Below are 25,721 nucleotides of genomic sequence, written 5' to 3' on the forward strand. Positions count from 1 at the left end.
AATGTAATAGCACAACAAGGTAACTCTATTCAGGACAGCAACGCTGAGATTTCCTCTAAGATGCCACCTTTTGACTACTATTGACTACTATTCAGTTTATTCCTTTCAGACAGAAAGAGCTGGATTTATACACGGGTAATTTAAAAATACATATATCCCAGCAGTGTGTGAGTCTGCTAATGCACACAATTTCATCGCAAGGAAAAGAAACCTCATTGTCCTTTCACACTAATGTAAACTTGAAATCTTCAGTAAGTCATTTATGCCAGTGGCAGAAGAAAGAAAGCTGCCCTGTGAATTGTAAACCCCTAGAGAGAAATCTAAACAAAAGATTGCATGACTTTCTGATGGGAAACCACTGTGCTGAGGGAAGATATTGCTTCTAGTTTATAATTGTGCTTTTTTACCTTTTGTTACTGTTGCTGAGCATGGAAAATCCCAATTCCGTTCACCAAATGCTGATACATGAGAGAAAATAATGAAAACAGATATTTTTTAGACCAAGACCAGTTGTTTTAAAGTCTTCTGTTTATGTAGGTAGCATTGCTTGAGGTGTATTTAAGAGTACAAAGGAAAGGTAATTTTTCAAGGAGGAGAGTAAGAGCAACAACCCCTGCAAAGAAAAAAACTGCAGAAATTGAGATGGTCTGTGCATGCATGTTCAGATTTTGGAGTCTGCAGTTTGGCAGCCATATCCATTTCTGAATTTCCAAATGGGTAGAGTAGCCAACAGGGCTACTTTTGATATCAAACTATTTCTCAAAGAAATATAAATCTTTTCAGTCTTGAAGCAAATGCATAATAAATGGTATATATAACTCACAATCCCTTAGAGTGCAGGTTTGGTAGCATCACCTTAAGCAGCACTTCCTTCTGAGTAAGTCTTGTATAATCAATAGAGCGAGCCATTGCCTATGTGCAGTAGACCTCAGTTTGATGCAGTATTCATTTTTGTGCATTTTTTTCTGTGCTGTGTAACATTTGCCCCCACCTGTGGGGAAAATCCACAGGCAGTTGCAAGGAGGAAGAAACGGGAATAGGTGTTTAGTAAGGCAGAAGGCAGACAAGAACAGGAGGGCTCACATCTAAAAGCCAGTTAACAACATATGCCTCGAGGCATATATATGTTCTGGTGCCAGGGCAAATCTGAATAGAGAACTCTGAATGGTGAGACCAAGACTTCAGTCTGTTCAGTGACCTGGCAAAAATATCTGATTGGGGTGGGTGGGAGTTATAAAAGCAGCACCCATGCTTTTAGTCTCAGTGATGCCCAGTGATGGGACAAGATATGACAGACACCAAAAGAAATACAAGAAATTCTGTTTAAACACAGAAAAAAACAATACACTGTGAGGGTGACCAAATAGTGTCACTGCCCAGAGAGGCTGTGGAGTCTCCATCAGTGGAGATTTTCAAACCCAACTGGACTGAGTCCTGGGCAACCTACTCCAGCTAAGCCCTCCTTGAAGAGTGAATAGACCACGCAATCTCCAAAGTTTCCAAAGCCAGAGACAGCTAACTTGAACAACACCAACCAAGCTACATTTACAGTAGAGATCAGTCACCATAGGTTTGTAGTTCTGTGTGAAAAAGCTGTTTGCAATCCTCTCGTTATTCAGCAAAGAAAAAGGTGTAAGGGCAGACGTAATTTTTCTGGATCTCAGAAAAATGATTTGATACTGCTTCATCCAACAGATTGATTTCTAAAGCAGGAAAACATGGCATTGAGAAAGACAGAAAACTGAGCAGGTTATAAATCTTTCCAGAGAGAAGAAAACAGGGATGTCTATAAAAGGAACATTTCAAGGTTTTAGCACAGAGAATGTGTGGTGCCATATAGATTCCTACTAGAACTACTTTGGCTTTTTTTTGTACCAGTTGTAGCCATTAGAAATAAAATGATTCAGAGCATCTAACGTGAGTCAAACATAAAAATAGAAAAGCATAGTAAATTTCTGCAAAAGAGAAACAAATGAACTGCAACCTGCTGTGCTAGCCAGTGAGCCTTAGACTTAGTGGGGTAATTTCCAGTCTAACAAGTAGTTTTTATCAATGGTCTCTAATACATATGTTTGGTATGCAAACTGCACATAGATTTAAATATGTATGTATAACTTCACTACATATTACAGTCGCTGCTAAATGCATTTTATTGCTTTTTACTCCCTGTGTAGAACGAGCAATAAGCTGGTCTTTACAGAAAGCTGCAGAGGAATAAATAGGCCCACATGTGCTGATCCAGTTTGGCTGTTTTAAATGCAAGACTACAGAAAGCTGAAATCAAAGTTTTGGGGCAAAACATCAGCAAACTCTATCAGCTTTGTCTTGTCATTCCATAAAGGTATTACAGTGTCAAGACGCAAATGTTGTCCTCTTCTCTGCATCCACTTTGTAGGTAATTACTCCCAAATAATGAAGAATGGGGGGCAACAATTTATAAAGATTGATTTCTACTATGTGTTGAAATTATTTGTTGAAATTTTACAGTTGCTTGTAGGTAGCAGGCTGTATTGGAGAGCTATCCCATAAATCAAAATACATTCTCCCTTTCTCAGGTTCATTCTTATAGACAAAACCCATGTTTTACAAAGGAGTTCAGGAAGGATGCCATGACGAAGTGCGAATTGCTGCAATTGAATAGTAGTAAAAGTCATATAGACCAAATCATGAAAGGAAGAAATGAATAGCACAACCACTAGAACAAGGAAAGGATTTGAAAATAATGATAAATTAAACATTATGCCATCTGTGCAGTATATTTTCAATAGATGTTACTTTCTGAATCTGTCAGAGAATAGAACCACATCAGTAAGTAGCTTCAGTCTTGTTACTTGCAGGTTTACTGTGGATGAAAAATAGAGCATAAAATCAACCAAAATCATGCATGTCTATGATAGAAGAAAGTTGTTAAAGAAAAAAAAATCAAGCAAAACCGATAGAATTGAGGGAATATTGCTTCAGTGTACGCTTGCTGACTACCTCCCTAAAGGGAGAAATTTTATCTATTACAAATTGGAGGCAATTCAACCAATATAGAATTTAGCATGTGCTTAAATGCTTTGGGAGCCATTCCAAAACACATGAAAAATCAATGTCTTTATCTGGTTTTGGATGAAACCACTGTTAAATACATCTGGTGCTAAGCACAAGCTGAAGTGCTTAGCTAAGCAAGTACCAGAGAAAAAGAAGGGTCTCACAGAGGTAATTTCTGCCCATGTATAGGCACTTCATGCTACTAACCTGTCTGAGATACCAAGTTTTAAACAATGTAGGATAAAAATACTTGGACAGATTTTTGAATAATCCTAAATGAAGCAGCAGAAGATACCATAAGTTTTGGATGAGTACAGAGCTGTGCGTGTCCTTCGGCTTGACTTTCCATCTGCATTTGCTATCATCTGATCATCTCTGTGCAGTTATCCATGTTTCTAATTCTAATTCACATGAGCAGTGTGTTACAGCGACTTTACAAATCGTTAACTGTAAAAGTCACGACATTCAGATATGAAGTTTGAAGACAGTACTGTTGTATATCAAAATAACAAAAGGATTGTCAGAGCTTCCGCAGCTTATGTATACTCTAAGGCTGTCAGAACTTGTATCAACCTAAATTAAAAAAAAAAAATTACAAAGGATTGCAAAACATAAGACAAAACAATAATTTTAGGCATAATTCATTGCCAAATGATTTCCATACACTTTAAAAAAGGGAGTTTTGTGAGAACAGAAAGCTTTATAAAAGTCTGATAAAACTGACATGAAAATTACAATAAAGAAGTCAGTATAATTTCAGAGTTAGCCATCTCTTTTCAGTCTTACTACAGGTAATTTGTGAAAGGGTTTCATGGTCTTACAGACTTTTTAATGAGTCATTCCTGAATGCTAAACAATCAAAAGAAACAAAATGCAAAAACCATTCCAGTGGAAAACTGAAATACATGTTAATACTAAGTACAAATAAAAGGGCACTCACAACTTGTTTTCTGTCACTTGAAAGTTACATTATGCTTATTTCCTTCAATTATTCTACTAAAACTCATTTCTTTGTAGGAGGAAAGACAAATATCCCTTCATTCCTGTGCATCAGAGTTTCATTACAGATGCAAACTCTTAGGTAAGGACCATGGAAGTGGATATGCACTGGAGCAAAGGATGTGCCTTCAGGAATGCACAGTGGCAAAGGTGGGTCTAAACGAGCATCCTGCAATTTAAATATCTCATTTCAACCTATTGCTCTGGCAAGCTGAGAAGGGGATCTGGCCTCTGACAAAGGCCTCTCTCCTCACCAGAGAAGTGCAGGAAACAAAGATTCCTTGTCAACCAAGGACATTTTTTCAGAATGATAGCATCCTACCTTCAATTTCAAGTAGGCCACTTCCTAAATAGGTGCACAATCCCACCCTATTGCAGGAGCAAAGCACAGGAGACCACCATCACCAAAGCGCTGAAACAATTTATTTGCACGCACAAAACAAAAAGTCTGGATAAACCTTCTTTACTTTCCTGTCCATCCTTTTCCTGCCCCAGTCTCTACATTTTTCCAGTTTTCTATTTATTGTTCTTCACTGATATTCTCAAAAGTTCCAAATCATACAAGCAAATAATGCCAATTAGAAAGCAGCAGAACTAAAATCATCTAGTTCCAGCTAATATTTTTCCTAAAGGAGTAATGGATGAGATAAAATTATTTTCTTAAATGAGGGCCACAGCTAAAGACTGCTCAGACTCCAGGGAGAAGAGTGTAAGAAACATAATTCTCATTAAAAATATGTTTCATCCATACCATCATCAATAAGCCGTGAAGAATAGATGTAGAAGCAGAACTAGAAATAATTTAACAGTTTAAGAAAAGAGACTGGAATGATTATGCACCAGAAGCATTACTAACTTAAAAATAATTAAGCAAAGAAAACAAATTCATCACCACTGATGTAAAGCCTTCAGAGTTCTGACAGCCAGAAACTTCCTGCTCTGCAGCATGCTGGCCAAGGTTCATTGCAAACCGCTGTTTATCCAACAAGCAGCATTTCTCAGTGGTTCTACCTAATTAACAGCATGGCAATGGAGGAGGCTATGGGGAGCATATATATGTAAATACACCCAGAATATGCTAGAGAACATTAAATGTGTAAAATCAAGCATTGAAAACTTAGGCTAGTGTCAGAATTAAGGTTGCCATGCAGCCCTAATTGGGCAACCTTGTGTGCACACATTATGATGCTATCTTTAATTACCCAACCACCCACTATTTTTTCCACCGGACCCCTGCCTGCACTAACTGACATAATGAGTAGCTCCTCAGTGCCTTTGTTTTCCTGTTATTATTCCACATGTCCCTATGCCTCATTTATTGAGCACCATTCACACAGTGCTCTGAGACTTATTAATTTCTGCCTGGGCTGTCATATGGTACTTATACTCCACCAGCTCCTCACTTCTCAGAAACCGTTCTAAAGAGAGAGAAGATTGTGTTAATCCTCTTGAGTAGAAGGGGTCTTAATAATTAACGTAAAACTTAGTATACACTCTACGAAATGCAGGATCTCAAGCAATTAGAACTCTTTGCTATTTTGTATGTTCAAATAATTTTCATTGACTTGATCCATCTCTGAGAAAGATTGGGTCTGATTTATGAAGCACTAAGGGGCTCAAACTAAGTATTCAGAAAGTAAACAACATGCAATTATTAAAAACATGGCCTGATTAGATGAGAACGATACAGAAATTCCCTAACAGAGGCAATAAGAGAATCTAGCAGCACTAATGCTTAACTGTCACAACCCTGCCTTACATTACTGTAATATCCTGTGCCCTTTATACATTGCCACATCTTCAGCAAATAAAGCAGCAGTCCTAGCAACCATCTTAATACGCTTCCAGCTGATAAGAGAAATGGGGAAATCAGGACAACGAATGATGCCAAAGTTGTCCCACTATACACAGCCACAAATGCATTCAGAAAGTTCTGAATCAAAAGTGGACAGGTGATTTTGCTTACAGCATTTCCCAGTTCCTGAATCTCAGTTTTTAAACTCTATTAGCATTATGACAGCTTCAAAGGTACATAAGCATAATGATAAATCCAGGAAATCTGCCCACAAACAGGAATGATGTTTCTGTTGCCTTTGGCAGGGCCAGAACCTTCTTCCCCACCACCCAGATTTACGCCCTTTCAGCTAACTCCGCAGTAGCAGCAGTAACAAGATAACATACTCAACTTCAGTAGACAATCCATTTTTCTTCTTTAACCATAACCTTATAGTTCTTTTTAGGAATTTTTTTTTCAACCATTTCTATTTAAAACAATTAAACTTCTCCAATCAACAAGTATATGATTAAGAAAAAAAATATTTCTACTAAGGAAGCATCTGAACTTGAGTTTAGCATAGAATCATAGAATCACCAAAGTTGGAAGGGATCTACAGGCTCATCCAGTCCAAACGTCCACCGATCACCAATAGTTTTCACTAAACCATGTCCTTCTATACAACGTCTAAACCTTCCTTGAACACCTCCAGGGTCAGTGACTCAGCCACAGAATCACAGAATCACAGAATGGCCACGGTTGGAAGAGACCTCAAGGATCATGAATCTCCAACCCCCCTGCCACATGCAGGGCCACCAACCTCCGCGTTTAATGCTAAACCACCTTCCTGGGCAGCCCATTCCAGCACCTGACCACTCTTTCAGAAACTAGTATTTCCTAACATCCAACCTAAATCTCCCCTGGCACAACTTGAGGCCATTCCCTCTAGTCATATCACTAGTTACATGAGAGAAGAGGCCGACCCCTAGTTCACTACAACCTCCCTTCAAGGTATTTATAGAGAGCAATAACCTCTTCTCCTCCAGACTGAACAATCCCAGCTCCCTCAGCACGCACTTGTCTTCCGAAACTCAATAAGTTCATTAATATGATGTACTTAATAGGACTATGACCTAGATTGTCTTTTATGCCTTCTTTTCACCAGGTTTTTATTCAGGAGGAGAATCATAGAATGCCTTGGGGTGGAAGGAACCTTTAAGATCACCTTGTTTCAACCTCAGAGCCCCTTTCAACCTGGCCTTGAATACCTCAGGGTGGGAGCATCCACAATTACACTGGGCAACCTGTTCCAGTGTCTTACCACTCTCACAGTAAGCAATTTCTTACTAGGATCTAGTCCAAATGTACCCTCTTCCAATTTAAAACCATTTCCCCTTTTCCTGTCACTACATAGCCTCATAAAAAGTCCCTCCTCAGCTATCCCTAGGCTCCCATTAGAAATTGGAAGGAATACAAGCTATTTGCTGGACACAAACACCTTCCCCACAGACATAGTAAAACAAAGGTCTGGAGGTCAGAAAAGGGCCCTTGGATTCAGGAAGTCAGAGCAGCAGTCTGGTCTGGTGCCAATATGCTGTGTGGTCTCAGAGGTACAGCAACCTCAAGGTCTCATTTTCCCAGCCCTCAAAAACAGGGTTGATACTTAATCTCAGAAAGAACTTGTTATAGTGACAACATTGGCAAAGAGCCTCCCTGCCTCAAAGACCTGCGCACATAAAACTGCATGCGATGGCAAAGTGTTAGCACAGCCCACGTACTCAGAGCATTATCATGCATCCCACAAAACAGCCGTCTTTGCTCCCTGTGCACAGACATGAGCATAGTGATGCCATGCACCTCCCTGCAAGAAGCAGAGCACAGAGCGGTACGTCAGCCCTAAGACTTACAGCAGGGGAACATAAGGCACTGACACAAGCTCCCAGAGTCAAATGTATAAGGAATAAAAAGTGGTTTGCAAAGTTCTTCTAATTTGATGTGGATTTGGCCACTGGTCATCTCTAGACATAACAAAAAAACCAAACAAACATGGGAATCCTACAACAAAAGGACTGATAAAGCACACTCTGTGTTCAGTTTCTCTGCACAACAGATACAGGAATAGTACAGTTAGTAATTTAATATGGTAAAACCTAAACATCTATGTAAATATATTTGAAAGTATGAAGAAGTCGTCTCACTGCTCATAAAATATAGCAAGCAAAGCAACACAGCTTTTCATTATTAATATTCCTTTTGTATGAACACTACAGAAGCTGCAGTGAAAAAACAAAACCAGAAAAAGCAAAATCCAATAATCAGCCAAAATCTTTTCTGTAGACAGGTTTTACTCCTATTTGCTCTGCAAAACATATTAATCCTGAAAGAGTGATATTGCCTTTCTGTTTTGCATAGCAGCATGTACAAATAAAAACGTTAACTGCCTGGACATAATTTTCAGTCTGTTTGTCTTACTTCAGATGTGTGTTTTCTGCTTGGAGCACAGCTGTTCATATTTCCCAACATGAGCTTCAGTGCCGTAAATACCTCCTCCACTGAGGGCTACATTCCCTAAGTACTGTACAGGGGCCACGTGTCCAAATTGCATTAGTGCTGATGTGAGCTGTGTGCATGCAAATCCATGCCTGGCCTGTTGAAAATGCAGAGCATGGACCCTGACCCCACCGCTTTGCCACTGAACCAGAATTGCTTTATTTAATGCTGTGGCTGTGACATACATCAGGATTTTCAAGAGGCTTTTGTTCAGCTAAGAGAACTCTTTCTGGGGTAAAATTTAAACAGATCATGATGCAGAACTGCATTAATGAGGCAAATTACTCTCAGCAACCTGGAAAACAAAATTGTTTGTAAGCTGAAGATAAAATTGTCTGGGGTTTATTGCCACTTGCGATTTTCACAACAGTAGAGATCTGTGTGCATGTGTGTTTAGCTCAATTTCTTTGCTTCTAGATATCAAAAGCGAGTCCTTTCCCTGTCAGCATATCACAGCTGGCAGCACTATTGCCTCTGTGCTGGAAGGTCAGAGATGCACATCTCTGGCCGAGACACAGGCTTGCATCCAGTGCTGACACTGCAGCAGCACGTCTGGGGGATGGTGTTGCACAGTGAGAACTGTCTGCCTTCAGATGAGACATTAAATCAAGGTCATTTCTGCCCATCAGTGGGGACCACCTGGGTGAAAGGTAACAATCCCATGGCAATTTTCACCACAGTAGGACGTAAGTATGACAGTCTGCACAATATTTGCTCCTAACAAATAGCTTCTGGTATCCAAGGTTCTTTGGAAGCAATTGTTAAAGGAAATAATAGAAATCCATGGGACTACCCAAACTATGGCAATGATATTGCCCTCCTCCCTTTGCAAAGCTCCCTGTGTTTGGGAGGAAGGGTAGCATGTTTCTAGACACACTGAGAGAAGTAAGTATAGATGCAAACTATTCTGTTCCTAAAAGCACACTTGAAGCAGTATTTATCAAATTACATTAGAATTATTCATTCAATCTGTTTCTTTAGGAAGAGGCCAAAATGCAAGAAGCATAGGAGTACGGCAAATTAAATAAAAGCTATTTCTACACCATTCTCTTCTAAATTCAGCAGTTGCATTCAGTCTATGGCTGGTGACAAAGGTGGCAGTTGGTGGCCGTTTACCCCCTCTGTGCACCAGCACTGTGACTGCAGGAAAAGAAGCTGATGAACAGACAGGAGCATTTTTTAGCTTTCATAGGATAAAGATATATTGTAAGATCAAGAGCAGAAAAAGAATAGTGCAGCTAATGATGGATGTCAGGATGCCTTTCTGAAATCAGTGAGGTATCGCATCATATCCTTAATAAGAGCTAGAACAATACAGAGATAATGTAACAGGAGGGCATGAAAGCATGGTGCACAGCACTCAGGGAACACAGGCAATCCCCCATTCTGATCAAGGGTTCTACCTCTTCTTCATGGACTACAATCCAGATAGCTCTCTTTCCTCATTTCCTTTTTTTTAATTCCAACACTGTCTGAACAAAAAACAAAGGATAATCACACTCCAAGAAGCTTTTGGTTACAGCAAAAGATTCGATGAAAATAAATAGTAGAAGTCTGAATTGATTTGTAGGCAAAAAAATATATAAAGTGTCTTTTTCTTTCTGAAGAAATTCTCGAAAGGAAATTGAGAGGGTTTGCATCATTTCAGTTATTGATAAATAAGGCTTCTCTTTGTGTTAATTTGAGGGACCCTAAGCAGGCCTCAGGACAAGAAATATGTTACTTTATTCATTCACAAGACAAGTAAAATAAGAATGGAAGAATATCAGATAAAAAGAAAAACGGACTCAGGTCATCTTTCACCACAACTGAAAATTAGAAGTCAAACCTAATATATATATTGCAGAAAGTGAAATAAAATTAAGCATACAAACAGAAATGTTGCTTCTGTAAAAATAAAAAATATCCATACACTTAATACCCAGCATGGGAGAAATTCCAGCGAAGTTACAATTAGATTTTGAGAGTAATTTCAGCAGCAACCTATTTCACTTCTCTAATGGTATAATGATTTCATCAGTAACAAATTCTCTAGGTAGTTTCACACTAAGTTGTAAGGATGGCACCATTAAATAGCATCAGTAACTGTTACAATCAACTGCATATTACAGAAGAAGAAAAGGGAGCATTTGCGGATGAGTTGAATTTTTCCGATTAGCATTTTGCTGAAAGCAAATCTTGGTGCCTTCAAGAATCTATTACCTATAGACCAAAGCTCATGCCAAGTTCATTTTCTGCTGCAAATGAGACTGAGCATCTTTTCACAGTAGAAGTTACACTACAGCTACAAACATTGCTGACTACCATAAACACTATAGAGTTTAGTTATGGGGCAAAACTTGCTTATTTTAAAGGTATTGTGGAGCACAGGGCTGAGAGCTGAGATTAACAGCTGTTGATATATGGTGTTTCTTCAACTTATTTCACACACCACTGTGACTAGTGCTTTGCTAAGAGCAACAGCATTTGTATATGAACCTGAAAAAACAAAATCTATTATACAGTAAGAGCATCTCATAGATACACACTGGTTCCACAAAGCACGTAAATGAACTTGATTTTTCTTTTACAGCAGCACTGGGGGTGAAACTAAACAAGCCATTGAGAAATACATTTGCTTTACCAAAGCCTATAGATCATTAAAAGATAGCACTAACTCTGCGTACAGCTTGGATTTTAAAGATTGTCTGGTCCCAAGTGCACAGGAAGTATTAGAAATCCAAGACATCCTCAGGTAGATGAATACCTTACGGCATCCAGAAATAACTATGGGTTTTGTGCTGAGTTACTCGTAATGGAAAGAAATGAAAAGGCAATATACTTAAATCCTCCAGAAATTTCAACATTTAAAGAGATTCCAAGTGTTATTACACGATATCTACTCAGTCACGTGTAACATAGAAATGCCTGTCAGTTTCTAAAGTTGTATTTACGTTTATAAAGAAGTTGCCAGACAAACTATATTTTTCAAAGAAAAAAAAGGATGTATTTTGCGAATGAAGAGAAAATACAGATGTGCTCTGGTACAGCTTGACAAAAATACTGATTTTTCAGGAATTCAGAAAGCAACTTCCTTTGTAACTGCACAATTAATCCTAAGGTACAAGAACAAGATTTACGCAGAGATGGGTGTTTTATGAACATAAAATGAACAGCTAATTTCTTAACAGATCTGGCACACTCCATTGTGAAAACTATTTCTCTAATGAACAGAAAGACTGAATGGATAAAATGAGGGCCCCAAATCCTCTAAGAACAACTCAAATCTTTCACATGGAATGAAATAAACAAAAAATCACTTTATCTTTTAGCTCTAAATTTCTTTTAATTGACCCATACAACTCAAAGCTCTCTAATCTTTTCCTAGTTACATCAGTCTTATTTTTCCTAACGATCTTCAGGAGAAAATGCATTTGGTATTTGCAAAAAGAGTGGGAAAGCATGAGGAAATACCCAGCTGGGCAACATCCTGGGAACCTGTGAAGTAATTCATCTCATGAGAAAGCATCAAAGGATTTTATGAAACATAAATCACAGGTAATTTGATATCTAGAAGCACAAGTAGCTTTATGTTGTCTGCTTCTTCATTGCAGATGAGTCCCATGCAGAGTTCTGGGAAGCTGAGACAGGCAAGAAGTGAGAAGCAGGGGGACTGGGGCTATTCACAAATTAGGGAAAAATAAGGAAGAGATTTGCTTGATAACTTCAGTGATAAAGATGAAACTGGAAGTGTCTATTTACAGTGAAAGAAAGTAGAGAATAAGAAGTACAAATATTTAATATGCTTAAAGAAGACAGACAGACAAACATAAAACAGGAGTAATATATTCAATTTCTCAGTATGTAAGGAAAAACTGAAGTGGTGAAGTGTTAATTCACCACATGACATTTCTAAAGGATGCAGTCAAAGGCCCCAAAATAGGAAGTATAAAAGCAGACAGGTTAAAACCTGGAATGGGGGTTAATTCATATCCTAGCAGGGAGATGAGCAACCAGTTACATTTTTTTCAGCTCTAGATTTTATTTTTTCGTATATGCAACTACATAGTGCACAAACTAGCAGAGAAGTACATGCATTATTCATGCTACCCATGGTAGACATGCACTGCAGTTTCAGTGAACAGGACTGGAAGTAATACCAGAGGAAATAGAGGCCTTAAAGGAATACACTAATCTCAGAAACCTCAGTGTCACTATAATTTTATTTTTTATTTTTTTAAAAGGATTCTGTTATGATAATAGTACAGTTTGCAGAAAATGATTTCTGCAGTATTCAGATAAATAACCTCAGAAAAGGCCATTTCTTCCCCAGGAAATGAGCAGTAGTTAACATCCAGCAGAATGGGAGAAAACTATTTAATGGCAAGTGCAAGGAGTCCCACAATGTTCATTCCTATGTGATTACCAACAGCCTGAACATCGCAAATGTTTTAGATTTCATGACAGAATTATATCACATTGTGCCCAGCAGAGGCAACTCCTCATTTTAAACAGGAAACAATATCACTCTCATCCACTCCTTGAAAATGACTCCTCATCTACAATTATCTGTCAATTCTGCCTTCTCATTTTCAGCTATCACCACTCTCCGTATTTACAAAAGTCCATTTCTCCTTGATTCTTGTGCTCAGCCCCAAAATAATTTATTAGGAGCTACAAATGCTTATCAAAGACAGACAGAAATTATGCAGAAACTAATGGCAGGTTATGAAAGTCATTATACAATTTATGCCAAAGCTGCTGTTACAGTCCTGGATTGCCTTGTCCTTTGTTAGCCAGAATAAAGCATTAGGATAGTGCAAAGACTATTTTTGTTGTTCTTCCAGTGGCATACTGGCAAGAAGTGATAAGATGTCACAGATCTCAGATCCACCAGCATTTTGTGAGGAGAGTCTCAGTGTGACTGATCCTACTCTGCCTCTTTAACTTGATCAGAAGTTACTTGATCCAGAAATGTCACCTGCTCCTACAAACACGAAGATGCTAAAGTGGTGAAGAGAGGAACTACTTTGATCCAGGCCAATAGAAGGACAGAATCTGAGACTAGTTCTTAAATATTCCACCTTGCTCCTCTGCCCATTCTCTTCTGAGTAGCAGGTCAATATTACCAGTTGCATTATGGTAATGCTACCACCTCCACCACTGATGCTGGTGATAACAAAGCATATGTAAATCAAGGACTAGCTGGAACAGAAAAGAATAGGACAGCTCCAAGACTCATCTGAGTGGGGGATCCCACAGGACTAACCCTCTACCAAGACATTCTCCTGTGGAATTCCCTATTAGTAGGAAGATGCTTGGACCAGATGATCACATAGGTCCTTTCCAACCTTGTGGTTGATTGCTCTGTCGTTGAAAGGATTAATGAAGAAACACCATCTACTACATGTTCGAGAAATTGTATTATTCTGCCCTCTATTCTGAGACCTTGTTTAGCCTCAAAAACATTGAAAAGTGCACACTATAAACTTTTGGAGATTCTGATATGGCTGCAAATAAACTTTTTAGATTAATCCCATTTGATAAAGAAGTAATGTTTGTAAAGACATCTGAAATAAAAACATAAGTGAGATATGAGCTGTGACAATTCTGCCAAAGGTTCTCCTGGTTTGAAATCTATGCCTGGTTGTTCTCCAGAACCTGTTACCCAAAGACTGGATCAATATAATGTACTCATCTTGGGGCTACATCTTGAATCCTATTCAGGAACCAAACCTTGCACAAAATGCAACTGTAGCTGGCTTTTTAAGAACAGCCTGTCCCAAAATCGCAAAGCAATGTCTTAGAAACTGTCCTAAACAATGGTATATGTGCTGGGAAAAGGTAATCTGATGATTTAATGAAAGACATTTTGGGCAGTGAAAGGATAGTCAAATTGGGAGGACGTAGGCTGAAGGAAGTAATCGGCAGTTTTAGACAGTCTGCTGTGAATCCAAAACTAAAGAGTGATAAAGAAATAGAATCACAGAATCACCCAAATGCTAGAAATTAGATGTGTTAAGCTATAGGACATTAATAAATCAATGAAATTAATTACACAATAACACCAGAGAACAAAATTTTCAGTCATGGATAAATTTTATAATATCCTGTATTTTATCAAATATGGAGCTGTTGTTTTACCTAAAGTTACCCATAACTTTGTCCTTCACCTCTGTGGTTAATTTCTGTCACGGGATATTTGTCAGTGCTGCATTGAGCTTTTCAGTGTACCAGCCTGCCAGCGCTTTGGAGCAAGTCTTGTGCACACAGTTAGGCATTTTTAATAGGAATCTGAACTGAATATACCTGAGAAAAAACTTAGAAAAATACTTTTTTAATGAGATCACTCAAAAAATACATGTTCTTTAGAACATGGATCCTAGGCACAAGCATTCAAAAAGGCAGAAGGTTTGGAGGATGGTATCACTGAACTAGAACCAACCCAAACCAACCTGCACTTCAGCAGGTGTAACGTTAATAAAAAGATCTTGAGAATTCTCTGCAGACTCTGAGTGGAACAAGCAAGTTCTACCCCCCAGAGAAATATTGATCCAAGACCGGTGGCACTTTCATCACTTTCAAATTCAAAACTCTAGGTCCTGACTACAAGAGACGCTTAAAGACAAGTTCAAGAAGCTGATCTTCAACAAATGATGCTATTACTTGTGGAAAAGAGTACTAGACTACTATGAACAAGGTGAAGGCAGTAATGTGCACCCCTAGAGTGGGTGAAAAAATGGAGGATAAATTGTTGTTATTAAGTAGACAATTCCAAAATCACTCTAGTAATGTCTTTGCACTGGTTTGGGGAATTTCATTTAAAACTGTGTTTATTCATCTAACGACAACTCAAGAGTTCTCCTGCATGACAGGAAGAAACAGATTACTGTAATCTCTGACTGGCTGAATATGACAAATATATCAAGGGGGAAGATATAGATGAGAGAAAGAAATACTATGAATAAATGGAGAACTTCATTTTCTTTCCATTCCTTCCCAGACTGAATTGCTTTTTCTTTTAGAGTGCAGCCACATGGACACAATTTCCCATGAACTTTTCAGTGTTAGTGGTAATAACCCTTATTGGTATAGAGGTGGTAAAAAATGATTTATGATGAACAGACAGACAAAATTTACAGCTATAACTACGTTTACAGAAAACTTAAGTTACACTGTCTGTAACAAGAGGCTACCAAGTACAGCACTACTAATTATACTCTGCCAGCATACTTAAAACAGTTAGTAACATGACGTTTTTTTATATGGTTCATACAGGATCTCTTAAGGGACAAATGATACATATTTGGTAGTAGGAATGGCTGTATTTAACCAGACAAAGTAACCAGACAAAGGAGACTGTTCAAAGAGCAGAGATTGTTGCTGGTACAGTCTGCATCAGATCTAAGATGGTCTCCAAACTCTTTCTTTCTATGCAAGTGACACCAGGCCACTTGTTCCAGACCAGGCTGAGTCAGACAGCACAGATTAGCAACTGAAAATGCAGTCAAGGTTCACATTTTAATCTACTAAAAAGCTTAAGACAAAAGGCCCATGTGTTACAAACTTTAAATCAACTCAGAGAACAATAGGAGGGACAAAACTATGTATTCAATCTGCAGAATGCAGCAGAACCTGAAGCTGCCAAACACTGCTATGACAGATGGCCAAGGGAACAAACTTGGAAGGCAAAGGCTTAAGGAAGATGGCTGCGGCTTTAAAACTAGCCAGTAAATGGCATGGCTGTCCCTCTAAAAGTCTGTCTCCTGAGCAAGTTCTAGCTGCCGTGTTTACATGCACATCCATGCGTGTACGTGTGCCTGTGGCTGGCACTCAGCTTCCCTGCAGGGAGGTATTAACAGCCTCAGGTCAGCTCAGTGTGGCACAGCTCTGCCAAAATAGCTGTGCTGGGCAAGAGCTCAAAGAGCTCAAATTCCTGACTGCCACAGCCAGCAGAAACCCCTTGCGTAGAAATAATTATGTGAGCAAAACTCCATTTTCACTGGCTCTTTTTATTTCATATTTTACCCACCAAAACAAAGCAATCATCAGTCCATCCAGAACTAGGAACACTTTGCTGCAAGGCTTACCTGGAATGTCTACAAGAAACTAGATTTAAAACAGAGGAAGCTGACTGGACTGGCTATGCTGAAGGCATCTTAATTTTTAAACAGCATCATTGGAAAGAAATTGTATGAACAGTAGGACAGCACTCTCAGCCGATGTAATGAAACACTAAGAAAGCTTGCTTAATGCAAACCAGCCCACCTGCCTTTTGCCTTATTGACAAAAGCTGAAATCATAGCATGGCAACAAAACTCATGAGCACATGCAAGAGCACATCGAGATATAATGAATTTCTCTTCTTTCCCTTTAATAGTAAGCCTTGTTCTTGTTTGTTTATTGCTCTGGTCAGCCTGTCTTTCCCACCTTCTTGTCATTCAAGAAGCCATTTTTACAATAGAGCTCCCTGTTCTATTCCTACCTGTCCATAGGACGCTTCATTCACCTCATCTGGTCTGTCTGCTTTTTAGCTAAAAACAACAAAAGCAAAAAAAAAAAAAAAAAAAAAAGCATTATATATGTCTTTACATTACATAAACCTTTCCCACTCACTAGCAGGAAAAAATTTTTTTAAAAATCCTCAAGAAGGTGGAAGAAATGTCTAGAAATTACACGCAGTCAATGTAGAAAGCAAATCTGTAAAACTAGGCAACTCTTCTGGTATAACCTGTAAACTCTGATCAACAGAGCTGTCCAGCCCACCACTCTATGCCTTATACACATTTATTTCTACCAGTCTAGACTCCTTACGGATTGACTTTTGACTATCACTGGCTGATAGTAATCTCTTCCAATTTTTTTTATTTTATCTTTTTATTTTTTTATTTTTTTCCTGAAAAGGCAGAGCAGCCACACAGGCAGCACTGCTTGGCTCATCACATTCAGGCCCTGTGTGAAGCAGATTTAATTCCTTTGTAAAGAATACTTGTTGTATTTACCCTGGCACTTGACTTTTTCCTCATGAGGCATCAGAGTTGTGGCAGCATTAAAAACCTAAGCCAATTCCATATATAGAGAAGGAGGAAGGCTGAGCTGGCAGGATTACTCTACAGAGGACACACATCATCTGTGTTCCTGTCCCTCTTGTAGGTTCATAACAGCCTGAGTGGTGTCAAGTGGACCTTGCAGATTGTTCCAAAGGTTCACTCTCCTCTAAGGCAAAAGGTGCTGCAAAAAAAGGAAGAAAGCAGCAGGGCCTCCAGCAGTATTTTCTTTAGTAAAATCTGTAACTCTAACTTAAGATGTGCTTCCACTGATTAAAGATTTTGGCAGGAATTTTAACTTTGTGCCTTTAGCTCTCAGAGCCAGCAACGGGAGCTCCAATAACAGTCAGAAAACACAGAAAAAATATATATAATTTATCTACTCTCTCTATATACAACTATTACATACACAGATACAGATCTATATCAGAAGTGTAACAAGCAGTATGTTGTCACTGAAATGTTATGTAGCTAATCCATAACATTTCCAGCAAAAATTGTCCCTGCAAGTTAGTATGGTGGAAGCATAAAAATAACCAGAATATGTAGCATGTTTAGTTTTATGTCCATGATGAGGATTATGAGATTGCTAAAGCTGAAATGATGTGACTAACTAACAGACATAAAACTGTCCCTCATAAAGGTTGTCAGTGATAAATGACTGTGAAACCAATGACCTTTTCTTAACAAAATATCATATGAATTCTTAAACCATAGCAGTGAATAAAATCCCAAAGGAGAAGAAGAGATGGAAGACATGAATGTGTCAAAAATTAAAGACTAAAGCAACTTTTTGTCACACTGAACTCTGGTTGATGCTGCTTCTTTAGTCTACCAAGGACTCAGTTCTTCCCTGCAAGGATATAAAACGCACACCTCTGAAGTTAACTGAACACACCAATGCAAGCTCACAGTTTGTTACTGCCTGTTTTGACGTGAAGCCCAGTGCTATTATCCAAGTTTCTCTTCACTGTAAATGTGATTCTGCATCCACCACAAAGCAAAACTTAAACCTTCCTAGGCTGATCACTAGCTTTGCTTATTCTTAGAATTTCATTTTAAATTAATGCTGATTTCCCATATCTAGAAAGAAACTAACATTAAAATATCCATCATATTCTTTGTGCATTTTTAAATTTAGCTATTAAAGTTTTATAAGAACATGGTCTCTCATTATTTCTATGTCCCCTTCCTATGATTACTCCTAACATGCTTGACAGCTATGCTTTTGCTATTGCTGAAGTTGTATATGCCTTATTTCATGAGCTGATAGCAGCTCACATAGCCTGTATTTTCGAGTTACATTAGTTCTCCCCTACACTTCAAGGTGCTGTTGTTCTTTTAGTTTATGTTTTTTTTTTTTTTTTTCTCCAAATAACTTCATTGCTAATAATAAAAACAGATTATGCAACTAAATTATATGGTCTGCAGCCTCCTCCCATATTTATTAACATCTGGGATATTTCATCTAAATAGAACTTAATGGATGACTCCACCTCATGTGCATTTGAGTTCTACTGGAGAACTTCTAGTGAAAGGAATTGAAAGAATTAGATTTAGACATACACACAGCTCCATGTGCTACACGTAGAAAGCAGCTTATTGCTTGTACACTGATTTATCCAGCCCATGTGACCAAAGCATATGTGCTAAGATAATTCAAATTTATTTATTCAACATCAGCAGTATTGATGTTTTTTTTCAGTTACAAAGAGATTTTAAAAATCCTGACGGTTACAAAGCATGTTCATTTTGTCTAGTGCTCATCACAATACTATGAGATTCTTCAATGTTCGTGACACAAATCCTTTTCTCTCCCTCAGAACTCATTTTAGATTAAGCCATTAGATCTCACAGCTGCAGCTTAATGTAAGGATTTTAGGTCACATCAGAACTTACCCTTTTCCAAGAACGGTTTTAATCTTTGTGTAGTACTTGAATATGCTTCCTATAATTATGTATCAAGTGTTATTGCAGCTATATTTCAGATTTTACATACGTAAGAAAATGCTATATTATTTCAATACTGATGGCAGAATAAAAATCTATTCAAAATTCACCTTTCAGGGAGCACAATCAAATATCCAAGAACCCTATTAGACTTGCTCAGCAGAAAGTTTCAAACTCTTAATGGGCTTTAAATTGGTGCCATAATGCTGCAATTTAAATACATGATGTTCATTAATTTTGCTTGAACTCTTTGTAGAGAACTAGCAGCATGAAAGAGGGAGGAAGATTATATTTTCCATACCTGCTCCTTTTTAGCTGCTTGCCTCGATACACAAGAATTATTGCATACCTTGGGGCAGGTAGATGAAGTTTACTCAAAAGACAATAGGCTTACATTTGCTAACCACTCTGGAGCTATATCACAATAAAAATTTCTATTAAAATAACCAGGAGCAGGAAGAAGATAAAAAGAAGTAACACGATAGACATGGCATTTATTGAAGATGATGTCTTTTTTTCAGCTGGGACAGAAGTGTTCTCTTCAGAGTGCCTGGTACTGTGATATGCTTTGGTTCAAAGAGTAAAACGGTATTGATAACACACTGATTGTTATAGTTGCTGCTAAGCAGCGTTGTATGCAACCAAGGCCACTCCAGTTTCTCAGCAAAGGGCTGGGCAGAGGCCCAAGTAGCTGGGAGGGGACAGAATTAGGACAGCTAACTTAAACTGGCCAAAGGGATTCTCCATGCTGTATGAAATCATGCAGAGAGTATTGAAGTGGGTGGGAGGTTATCTTCCTTCTACTGCTAAGGGGCTGGCTGAGCATTGGTCAGGGGATAGTGAGCAATTGCTTGTGCAGCACATGTTCCATACATAGAGAGAGAGAGAGAGAGAAAGTCATTGCTATTATCATTTTCCTTTTGTCTGTCTTATTAAATAGTGTGCATCTCAATCCATGAGTTCTACTTTGTGCTTTTGGTGTTGTTTTGTTTGTTTGTTTGTTTGTTTCTGATTCTCTTCCTCATTCCACTGGGAAAAGGGGGAGTGAGAAAATGACTGTGTGGTTCTGAGCCACCTGCAGGGTTAAACCACAAAAAATAGATTTAATCATTTCAGAATCAATCACCACAATCCAAAAGGTGCAAAAGAGACAAAACAGGGGACAGAAAAGATAGCAAAGGTCATCTTACCCATATACAGATAGATATAGATATACATCTATACCCATATTCATGTACTTGAATGAGAGAGCAACACTGCATATCAGGCAGCCATCCTCTCAAATCTCAAGGAATTCTCTCAAATGGGGGCACTGAAAAGGGAGAAAAGATCTCATCGTGGAGGGCTAAACTAAAGAATCCTCTGTACTTAAGGAGAGGAAAGGGACTAGATGTAAGCTTTCTGTGAGGAATCATCTATTTCAGAAATATCTCAAAATCCAAATTTAAATGTGTCTAGACATGATGGGTCGGTATAGTACAACACTTCACATCTATTTATACTTCAAATATACTATGTTTACTGTACATAAACTCCATTTTTCTAAAGCTGTTTCTATAGATACAAATCAAGGGAACCATAGCAACAATATTGTATTATGCGCAGCCTTAATTAGGGATTAAGTTATGTCTCTCTTCACAGTTTATATTAAATATTTCTGTATAATCCAGTTATAGTAATCTTAAAATGTTTTCAGAATTTTTTATAACAAAAATTTCATACAATTATACTGTCAAGTCAAATACACAGCATACTTGAAATGTGTCTTTACCACATTATTCTGATCCTAACTAATAATATACATGTTGCTTGCTTTCACTTGAGGTGCAAATGTTCATATTACCACTTTTTCAGAGCTTGTTTAATACAAGGCAATGACCTCCTTAGCCCTAACCACCAAGAAACTGATGAGCCATCATCTTATAAGGTTTCCAAACTCATCCCATTCAGCCTTACCCTGAAAGAAGTAAACTTCTCCTAACTTTGCCTTCTTTTACCCAGGGATTAAAGATGATTGTTATGTTTTCTTTTTCCCTTTTTCCTCAGAGAATAATTATATGAGGTAGGAATGGGAAAGGAATAATAGACATTGACCGAGCTGGTGCTCAGTGCTTTGATTGCTGTGTTTTGTTGACTAAGTGCATGTACTATTTTAAAACACAGAGAAGTTGGGGTGTTGCATGCAGCCAGGCATGCTGCCACAGAGCGGAGCCTGAGAGGAGCAGGTAAAGAAGAACAGAGAAACAGTAAAGAAAGAAAAAAGACGTTGGAATTGGCTGAGGAACAGCAGGCAGCATTATCAGACAGCAGGATACATGTAGGACCTGGTAGGGTGGCAGGCTTCAAAAGACACCCTAGAAGACGATCAACATATGCAATGAGTGTGCACACATTCTCTCAACAAGAGAGGAAAGGTAATTCATATTCTTAAAATTATTTTCTCTGTTATCTTCCCTTTTATTGTGCAATTTTCTAATAACACATTATGCTAGAGTTCCGCCACCTTTTGGTCCTTACCTACCGATGAAATGGCATGAGTCCTTTTTTATAAAAACCTTAGCTACATTTGCTTTGGGCATTAGCAGCACTCACAGAATGGACCTTATATAATCTAGCAGCACAAAAAGACCAGAAAAGAATATATGAACCCAATGAAATGAACAGAAATTGAGAAAGAAATGAGAAGTATGTGTCCAAACTGAACAACTGAGAATTTCCAGCCATCTTAATACAAAGAATGTAAATGCATATTTACATCCTTCTATAAAGCAATCTGCATTATAAAAATTGTAGTCCCAGAAAAGGTCTGAGCACAGGTTAGGAACATGAGATGCGTAAAATCTTTTCACATGGGCAGCATGATAAAACTTTCCCCACACAGGGAATAATTAAGACAGAAGATAGTGCATTCACAATTAGCAGGGCATGTTCTGTTTCTTCATTATCATTTTAATTAGAAAATATTAACGTAATCTACAAATACAAGGGGGAAAACAACTAAAATTACTGAGTTTAAGGGGCCCTTCAAGACCTAAGCTAAATTGAGACAAATGTCTTACTAATCCATATTGGACACCAAATTTCAAGACATTCATTTCCATTTAACATCAGAACTTCCAAGAGTATTATCAAATTTAAGAATGAATTAAGGCTCCCATAAGATATAAGTAACCTCTGAAGAAGGCAATGGTGAATAAAAATGGATTAGATGCTCCTCTCCTCTCCAGTTATCAGTTCAGACTGATAGTGATCAATTGGCCCTGGCAGCTCTATCTCATTCAGATTCCACACCTGCAGCCTTGACATTCACATAACACAGCAGCACACTGAACTGCCCTCTCATTTCAAGTGGGTACCAAGTCCTTTCATATTTGAGATATGCTGGATGAGGCCTTACCCTCTTTGAACTCAGCAGCAGAGCTCCCGCTCACTTCACTGAGACTAGGATTCTCCCTGACTCAAACAAATTTCCTTTCTGGCACTTGTCCTTTTTCTGCTCTGTAGATAAAGTATTTTGTCATCCAGTGCACTCAAAGCTGCATCTTATGCAAACAATTAGAAGCTACCTCCTAAAGACAACAGTTCTTCCTCATTCTGATTTTCATTTTTAACATACTAACAGCAAAATAATAAATAATTTGTCCAGTGTACTTGTAGGACTGAATATCGTGAAGTAGTAAAGTCTTATAAACTATTATAAATAGTACAAAAACAGAGAGGGGAAAATTTTCCAGAAGAAGCACCACCACCACAGGGAACTAGTAATTTTATTAGGTATTTGCCAACTAAGATAGTTCAAAGCTGAATTCTCTGTAAAATACCTTTTTATCAAACTGCTAAGTATGTATTTTGCAAGGCAGCTACGGGTCAACACACTTCATAAATATGGACAAGAGATAGCAAGTTTTAAGTAGCAAATTTCAGAAAAATCCGGTCCATCTCTAGCTCCGCTCCTTCTCTATGCTCACAAATGTTTGTTTCACAAATCACTCTGTTTTCTTCTTCTACGCACACAGAAACATAGATAACTACTTCTTCCTTTGGTGTCTTAAGAAAAATTGTTTTCTTTTGTTTTTAGAATTTCTATTAAAAAATGCACAGGGAGAGTTCATGCATATGGACTGAAGTCTTGGAAATTCATTAGAAAACTTCTCTTTCTTGTGTAAAAGCCAGTCTTAATCATATCCAAGCACAATTTTTGAGACCAGATCACTTTTTGATCCACTTCAGACATTGCAAAAATTCAAATCATTCAGTAGTCATTTAAATGGTAGCACAGTTTTAAGAGACACTTAGCTCAGAAACATTGCCAACTTCTTTTTGTTTTCCCACTGGGCAGTGGAAAGCAGTAATGAGGGATCAAAGAGAGATCTACTGGTCCACTTTGCTGCTTTTTTAATACCAAAACTTACCTCTTGTGTTTTCACGTTTACATATCCATAGTGAGTTCTCAGAAGCTGCCTTTGGCCATTAGAAAATGGTATCCACTTGACACTGGTTTGTCCAAAGCAGTTTAGAATCAAAGGGAAAGTGACTTCATTTGTGAGACGAACAATGATCAGACAGAGGAATGCTGCAATGAAACTCACGGCAACAACAGACTTTCTCTGTAATGAAAAGAAAATAAATCATTAAAATAAGATATATTTTTTTAAATTTACAAAAAAAGTATCTCCTATTGGACGATAGGGAAAAATCCTACAGAAAACTTTATGTAAAATTATTTTGTATGACTGTCACCTTGCTGCAGGAGCACAAAGAGACAGGTGTACTGGGTCATTTTGCTTCAGTGAATACACAAAGAGAAAACACCATTTGTACCCATATCACATAAAGCTTATTTGGAAGAGGAAGATGACTGCAGGTTTTGTTCTTGTGCAAAAGAATTTACACTCTAACCTTAAATATTTTAAAACAAATGGTTGGTGAAGTTAGCACAATATTCTGTTTATTACAGAATCACAGATTTACAAAGGAAGGCATTGGTATCTTGGACAAGATGTTCTTTGTTGCTAATAATATAACAAATCTGAAGTCTGTATCTTAATTAACCTTTGCTTTCCACCTTTAACCTATCCAGCTGGTTGGACTGGTTAATGTAACTCAAAAAACACACAAACTTTTTTCCCTGGGTAAGTCCTCAATCTGCTGGAGAAAAACTTAAAGAAAGCTAAAAATGAGGGAAAAATTTTACTGTTTAAAACATTGCAGCCATTTTTTCCTAGCTACTGAAAAAACAAAAGCAAGAATCACAGCACACAGAAAATTTGAAGGAACATTAGCTAAATAATACATTACAGTGGATGTCAACAGCATGGCTCTGTCTGTTGTGAAGTGTTAGGAGGCTGCAATTAGTACCAAAGAAGAAAAAAAAGGCTGAGATAGGAAACCTGGATGAATGAGGTCACCACAAGGAGAAAAGGAAGAGGATGATGAAGGGCAGCGTCCTGGCAATGGGAATCAGTGAGGAATCTGAGTCAGCTAATGTCCGTTTAATGTGAAATTAAACCCAGCAAATCTTCAGAGGTCACTGTAACCACCACAACCCAATCATGGCTCTCAGCATCCACAAAAGGCACTGCACTTTTCATCAGCTGCATTACAACAGATTTATATTAAATTGCAATAAACTGGCTAGGGAGCACTTCTGTGTCACTTCTCTTTGTGCCAGATGGAGACAGAAACATTTAGCTATATATCAGGGCCTCGTAAGTGTTAAGAGCAGCTGATACGTGAAGCACAAGTGATAATCATAAAGCAGCAAAAAAGCATAGATTAGTCATATTATTTATTGCAAGTATTTAAAAGGGAATCTAGGTATTTATTCCACTACAATGAGATGCTTCAATCAAAATCTCCACAATAGGAAGAAGTGATACTGCCCTACAGGATGCCACTGATTTCCACATATTCTATGCTTCTGGTTTGTCAAATGCCACTCTTTACTTATTTTGTGCAGATATGTTCCAAACTTGAAAACATTGCGATCAGCTCTGTGTGCTTCATGAAAGCAGCTTTTCTCAAATAACCTCTGCCCCAAGAAGAATGCGGGTGGGGTATCTAAACCTTTTGGCCTTCATTAGGATGCCATGTGGTTTTTATATTCCTTCTCTTTGAAAACACTGCAACAGGGAAGAGGGAAAGTACAGATTTCTTTAGTTTTGTCATAGGAAAATGTTGTTCGAAGAAGAAAAATGCAAAGAAAGTTCTATAGGGTGCTTAGCCACAAAGAACCTGCAGTGATCGGAACTGCATGATGAAAGGAATGGATTTGTTTTTGCAACAGACAGAAATCAAGGCATGTGTTTCAAGGGTTTCAAAGAAATCTTGGCATATGTGAACAGAATGCCTGCTCAACAACTTGTACAAAGGGCAACTGTGTTCAAGAG

General features: G+C 38.1%; 1 protein-coding gene across 1 annotated transcript in view; it reads right to left on the reverse strand.

The window, feature by feature from the left end:
• ST6GALNAC3 (ST6 N-acetylgalactosaminide alpha-2,6-sialyltransferase 3) overlaps window positions 1-23,951 on the reverse strand; it is a gene marked incomplete at its 5' end in the record, with an annotated part of 110,589 nt that extends 86,638 nt beyond the window's left edge. The window contains one exon of the mRNA XM_042873773.1: window positions 23,745-23,951. Coding sequence (XP_042729707.1) covers window positions 23,745-23,951 — 207 coding nt within the window. The remainder of the gene's footprint in view (window positions 1-23,744) is intronic.
• Window positions 23,952-25,721: the final 1,770 nt, after the last annotated feature.

This window comes from Lagopus leucura, unplaced genomic scaffold, assembly GCF_019238085.1.
Source record: "Lagopus leucura isolate 7727_CA_CO unplaced genomic scaffold, USGS_WTPT01 Super-Scaffold_100009, whole genome shotgun sequence".
NCBI lineage: Eukaryota > Metazoa > Chordata > Aves > Galliformes > Phasianidae > Lagopus > Lagopus leucura.